The sequence below is a fragment of the Ostrea edulis genome, chromosome 2, assembly GCF_947568905.1.
Source record: "Ostrea edulis chromosome 2, xbOstEdul1.1, whole genome shotgun sequence".
Lineage (NCBI taxonomy): Eukaryota > Metazoa > Mollusca > Bivalvia > Ostreida > Ostreidae > Ostrea > Ostrea edulis.
In genome coordinates, this window is record NC_079165.1 from 17,018,398 (window position 1) to 17,025,272 (window position 6,875).

A 6,875-nucleotide genomic window follows, 5' to 3' on the forward strand; every position below is an offset into this window, starting at 1 on the left:
GGTTTTTACAAGATTTTTGTAAAATGGCATGTGTGCTTAAATAAAGTATGGTTTTAACTTCAGTTACAAAAATATACATAAATAAATAAATACTGAGCAGATGTCAACTCTTTTTGTAACACAAGAAGTATTGATTTGGGTTGAAACGTGGATATTCGGTTGTTCTATTGCACCAAGCCTATACATAGGTACATGGAGAATATATATAGTATTGGAAAAAAATCTACAGATAGTTTCTTGTCCTACATTTTCCCAATATTTTATAAAGTATTTCTTAGTTTTATTAGTCGTAAAAAAAGTGGATTTACATGTGGAATAACATTGCTTATTTTGAGACGTTAACAGAGGTATATGTGAGTGTAAGGAACGATAACTCTGGGTAGAGATTGGAGGTTTTAAATACAGTAAAGGGTGTTGGTAAGAATGGAGTAGAGGCTTTAATTGGGAATGTTGGTAAGAATAAGGTAGAGAGACGGTTTTATTGTTGGAAATGTTGGTAAAAACGGGGGTAGAGGTTTTATTGTGGGGTGTTGGTAAGAATGGGGTAGAGGTTTTATTGGGGGTGGGGGGGGGTGTTGGTAAGAACGGGGGTAGAGGTTTTATTGTGGGGTGTTGGTAAGAACGGGGGTAGAGGTTTTATTGTGGGGTGTTGGTAAGAATGGGGGTAGAGGTTTTATTGTGGGGTGTTGGTAAGAATGGGGGTAGAGGTTTTATTGTGGGGTGTTGGTAAGAATGGGGTAGAGGTTTTATGGGGGGTGGGGGTGGGGAGTAAGAATGTTTGTTTTCAAGGTTATATCTGAAAAATGTGATTACGAAGGTTTCATTAGGGGAATAATGGTAAGCATGTTATTGTGCAGGTTTAATTAGGGGAATAATAGTAAAAAGTTTGATAAGAAATATTGCTTTGTTCAAAGTAAGTTATAATTTCAAACAGAGTGTCAATGATCTCTCATTCTCTATCAGTTAGATGGCTCTTTGTAATTGTTTGTAGATCGCAGAGGTTCCTCTGACAGAACACCAGCTGGACGAAATGCTGGACAAACTGGACATGGACGGCGACGGCGAGGTCGACTTCTCGTAAGTTCACGTGACCAAGTAATTCATTGCAAAACTCTGTGTGATAATTCGAATGATGTAAATAACTGAACATCTTAACCAATCAATATTGTTTTGTTTTGCTTACTTTTAACACATCAGAAAGCTGGAGCGTATGTTCAATGGTAAGATATGTGTTGTACAGAGAGCTTATTGTAAAGAGAGCTTGTTGTACGGAGAGCTCGTTCTAGCTTGTGGAAGAGCTCGTTCTAGCTTGTAGATCGCTATGTCTTTATTTTGCTACAGTTTGAAATGTGACATGATGTCATAGATGCAGATGTCTACAAACCTAGCTTTGTTTCATCTTTGTGTGTTTTGTATCATTTATTTATACATATTGTATAAATGTTAACACCTCCAGCCCACATCTGTGAAACAACTGACTAGTATTAAGATTGCAACTGTGTCATGTCGAATATTCAGATAATTAAAAGCAGAGTAGCAAAGGCTGAATAATTTTTAGATACTTTTATCCAGTCGTAAAACTCCTTAATATCTGAGAATGTCCTTATTTATTCCTGCATGGAGAGGGAGTGTTCCGGTGTCACAGAGCGCAGGTTGCGAGAGGATAATCTTGTGGGAATCTTATTGCATAAATCGGTTTTCTGTGAAGGGCAGATCTATAAATAATCCATCAACATGGTACATTTATATGTAAGACTTTAAGATATAGTATAACTTTACAGAGAGCTGTTAATTGGAGAGAGAGATTTCAGAAGACGTCTGAGAAGAAAACAGGAACGAGAGAAGGCAGCACGGAAACAGAAAAAGGAGCTGAAAGAACTAGACAAAATCATCCTGACGTCAATGATGGGCAAGACGTGATGTCATACATGTATGAATAGAGCGGAAACGTGTCATACTGATAGAGAGCGTGAAATTGTCATTCTGATAAAGAGCGTGATATTGTCATATGGTAGAGAGCGTGAGATTGTCATATGGTAGAGAGCGTGAGATTGTCATATGATAGAGAGCACGGGATTGTCATATGATAGAGAGCACGAGATTGTCATATGATAGAGAGCACGGGATTGTCATATGATAGAGAGCACGAGATTGTCATATGATGGAGAGCTCGAGATAAGCATAGGATAGAGAGCATGATATTGTCATAGGATAGAGAGTGTGAGATTTGTCATAGGATAGAGAGTGTGAGATTGACATATGATAGAGAGCGCGAAATTGTCATAGGATAGAGAGCACGAGATTGTCGTAGGATAGAGGGTGTGAGACTGTCATATGATAGAGAGCGCGAGATTGTCATGATTTTATCCTTCATCAATAGAAAGATATCGCCATATTTATACTTCATTGAGAGAAAGCAAGAAATGCCATATTTGTGTTTCATTGATATATATTTTCATATCTATGTTCCATTGAAAGAGACCGCGAAATGTTCATATCTATATTTCAGAGCGCGAAATTCTCATATTTATATTTCATTGACAGAAAGCGAGAAATCATCAGATTTATACCTTATTTATAGAGAGAAAGATATTGTCAGATTTATACTTTATATTCAGAGAGCGAGATATTGTCAGATTTATACTTTATTAATAGAAAGCGATAAATTGTGATATTTATACTCTATTTATTCAGAATGAGAGATTGCCATATTTATAGAAATCGTTACTTGAAATAAGCGAAATATTGTCATATTTGTGAAATACACCATTTGTCTTTCAAACAAAATAAATGTCGTCTTGGCCTTGTATGATGTTATGTCTGTGATTTGTGTGTGTGTGTGGGGGGGGGGGGGGGGGGGGGGGGGGGGTCGTCCTCGGGCACCTGTTATCCCAGTGACGTCATCTATTCCTTATATAGAGTACTCGCTCCTATGTTTATTTTAGGAGGCAGGTTGTCATAATTACGATGGCAGGTTGTCATAATTACGATAAGGGATTTTCTGTTAAAATGAAATAAAAATTGCATCTATCGTATACAATATTGCCGATTAAGAAATTGCAAAAGAAAATAATCGTGTGTGATTCGCTTCAATAACAACGAAACATGATGGAATTATTATCTAGAAAACAGTATTCATGTTAGTAAGGAATAAGTAATCTAGAAAACATTTTGAATTTTTGATAGAAAAAAATGTGTGGGTGTACTCGTTCTTCCAATTTTCAATATTGATAGAACTGTACAATTCAACAAAAACTATGTGTTTTCCTGAATTCATATTTTCCAATATATTAGAAAATATTAGTTGGGCATAAATCCCATAAACAGATGTTATCCGATATTCAAATACTAGACATGGCGACAAAATGGAATGAAAGCAAGCAAGAATGTATCGAAACAAAAGTAAAAAACATATTAAATCCAGAAATACATGTATACAAACAAGACCCCCACCCCTCACCCCCCCCCCCCCCCACCCCCACCCCCGCTATCGTGGTAGGTTGGATATGAATTAAGTGGAAGAATCTCCAATTGCAATTTGAAATAGTATTCTTCATGCTTTAGTTATAATCCCTTTTATTCACCATCAGTGAAATATGTAGCTATTTTTATAATCATGGCTGTTACATGTATATCATTATCGGCGTCATATGTACACAGAAAGCTACGCAAGCATATTATATTGGGGCCGCAGCAGTATCTTTTTAGTTTGTTATAACAAATTAGTAAATTTTTATAACAGATTAATAATTTGTTATAACAGATTATTAATTTGTTATAACAAATTACTAATTTGTTATAACAAACTTTAAAAAAAAAATACTAAACAAAGATACAGCTACGGCCCTAATATGCTTCCGTAGAAAGCGGAGTGAAAAGTAATCTGTACAAGAAAAACGTGGAAATAACCTACACCAAATGATACCTGAGAAGTAACTCTTGATTAAAACAATAATAGCTTTTAAAACTTGAATGAAAAACTATCCCATCAGGTACCCAGCTATCATAAAAACTATCCCATCAGGTACCCAGCTATCATAAAAACTATCCCATCAGGTACCCAGCTATCATAAAAACTTTATTAAAATGTTTTTTAAGAAACAAGTTCTCTTCAAAGGACTGGAAACATTTTCCCGAAATGTTTTAAAAATGTAAATATGTATGGTCAAGAACATTTTATAATAGTGTTTTTATAAAAAAAAAAATAAATAAATAAATAAAAAAAAAACATTTTTGTAACGTTTTCAGTTTACTGATTTTTATTAAACGAGAAGCCATCTCAATCAATTCATTCCGCAAAAATATAATAACAGACATTACAAGACCACCATCGTATTGCTCTTTTGGAAAACGATGCATCAACGTGAAGATAACGAACAGTGATCAATCTCATAACTCCCACAAGCAATGCAAAATAGATAGTTGGGCAAAAACGGACTCCTGGACACACCAGAGGTGGGATCAGGTGCCTAGGAGGAGTAAGCATTCCCTGTCGACCGGTCACACCCGCCTCGAGCCCTATATCTTGATCTTTCATACAAAGATAAGACACAACTGTATACTTCATTAGGATCTCTATAAATGAAATGTTACAAATTCTCCGTTTTGTACATTTGGACATATTACCGAAAATATATATCATCCCTTTTTCGCTTGTAAAAATTACTCTAGAGCTAAAAATAATCTTTTTAATTGCCTTTTCATGCTTGATTTGATCAATATTGATACAAAACTTTTATTATGCGTTAGTGTTAATTTGCTTTATCAATAGTTTTTCCGCTGTTCATATAGAGGAACCTTGTAGATTCGTTTAATCATTGTATATTTTGCCTGACATATTGTAATATTTTAGGAGAGGTACTTGTAAGTTTTTAGAACTTGTTCCCAATCCTTTTTGATTTGATTAATAGAATATCTTAAAAACAAAACTGATTATTAAATGTTTTATGGAACATTTTTCAAGCATACTTTGTTTACTGTTTTACCCTGTAATTATAAAATTACTTTATCATGTATTCTAATAATGTGATAATGATCACTAATCAGAATATAATTCATATGCATATAATTTATTCAATGCATTCCAAATTATTCTTTGTAAACCAAAGCGGAAGTCATCCATGTCGGAGATCCTTTATAAATCAACAATCCATAGCCTCTTTAATAATGTCCTTGAAGAACATGTAGATCTGGATGTCCATTGTCTTTTGATATTTTAAGAGGCTGTCAACTGAATTTGCTCTTATTTCATAAGTATTAACCCAGCTTTTAAGCGCTTCTCTTAATTGTTCGGAGTAATAATTACTGTCATTATCAGAATCAGCTGAAGGTGTTTCAAAGTAAACCATATCATAACTAATTTCAGCGTGGTCAGTATGCTGAACACTTATGTTTCAGTGTGGTCAGAGTCGGTATGTTGAACACTTATGTTTCAGTGTGGTCACTCTCAGAGTAGGTATGTTGAACACTTATGATTCAGTGTGGTCAGACTGAGACTCAGTATGTTGAACACTTATGTTTCAGTGTGGTCAGCCTCAGAGTCAGTATGTTGAACACTTATGTTTCAGTGTGGTCAGTCTCAAAGTCAGTATGTTGAACACTTAAGTTTCAGTGTGGTCAGTCTCAGAGTCAATATGTTGAACACTTATGTTTCAGTGTGGTCAGACTCAGAGTCAGTATGTTGAACACTTAAGTTTCAGTGTGGTCAGACTCAGAGTAGGTATGTTGAACACTTATGTTTCAGTGTGGCCAGACTCAGAGAACACTTATGTTTCAGTGTGGTCAGTCTCAGTATGTTGAACACTTAAGTTTCAGTGTGGTCAGTCTCAGAGTCAGTATGTTGAACACTTATGTTTCAGTGTGGTCAGACTCAGAGTCAGTATGTTGAACACTTAAGTTTCAGTGTGGTCAGACTCAGAGTAGGTATGTTGAACACTTATGTTTCAGTGTGGCCAGACTCAGAGAACACTTATGTTTCAGTGTGGTCAGAATCAGAGTCAGTATGTTGAACACTTATGTTTCAGTGTGGTCAGTCTCAGAGTCAGTATGTTGAACACTTAAGTTTCAGTGTGGTCAGACTCAGAGTAGGTATGTTGAACACTTATGTTTCAGTGTGGCCAGACTCAGAGAACACTTATGTTTCAGTGTGGTCAGAATCAGAGTCAGTATGTTGAACACTTAAGTTTCAGTGTGGTCAGTCTCAGAGTCAGTATGTTGAACACTTATGTTTCAGTGTGGTCAGTCTCAGAGTCAGTATGTTGAACACTTAAGTTTCAGTGTGGTCAGTCTCAGTATGTTGAACACTTTTAAAGTTTTGAACATCAGGATTGCGTATGATTTGTTCTGTTTCTTCATGCTTATTTTGTTCCTCCAAATGGTCATCAACGTGATATGATGTCTCGCCATCATTTTCTAACAATTTTTGATCTCATAATAACATCTGATGTTAATTCATTTTGAGTATTCCCATCATCATTCTCATCACTGTTGATGTTAAATAAGTTTTCTATTTCCATTTTGTTTTCCTTTGCTTTACAAACATTTTCCCTGACGTTTGGACGGTATCCATTTTGTTTTTGGTTATATACCGTTCCGTTACCTAATTCATCTCTATCGCCCATTGTCTGTTAAAAAATATACATACACATCTGTACATGTACAACTAATAAATGCATAAAATTAAAATATTGTCATTTTGCATATTAAAGTGTTCCGTTAAGGTGTTTCAGTGAGTGGGTGCATGTAAAACTTGGCTAAAATAAATTGTTTTATTACGTTTTCAAAAAGTACGGTGAAAATACAAATACCTATTATTCTAAATCAAATTTGGTACAGTCCCTGCATATAATTAACAAATAGTATCAAACTTCTTCGAT

At 35.2% G+C, this 6,875-nt stretch overlaps 1 protein-coding gene across 1 annotated transcript in view; it reads left to right on the forward strand.

Annotated features, from left to right (window-relative positions):
• Positions 1-2,798, forward strand: part of LOC125682246 (leucine-rich repeat-containing protein 74A-like) — an 18,031-nt gene extending 15,233 nt beyond the window's left edge. The window contains exons 11-12 of the mRNA XM_048922718.2: positions 992-1,077; positions 1,782-2,798. Of these exons, the coding sequence (XP_048778675.2) occupies positions 992-1,077; positions 1,782-1,920 (225 nt within the window). The 3' untranslated portion in view covers positions 1,921-2,798. The remainder of the gene's footprint in view (positions 1-991; positions 1,078-1,781) is intronic.
• Positions 2,799-6,875: the final 4,077 nt, after the last annotated feature.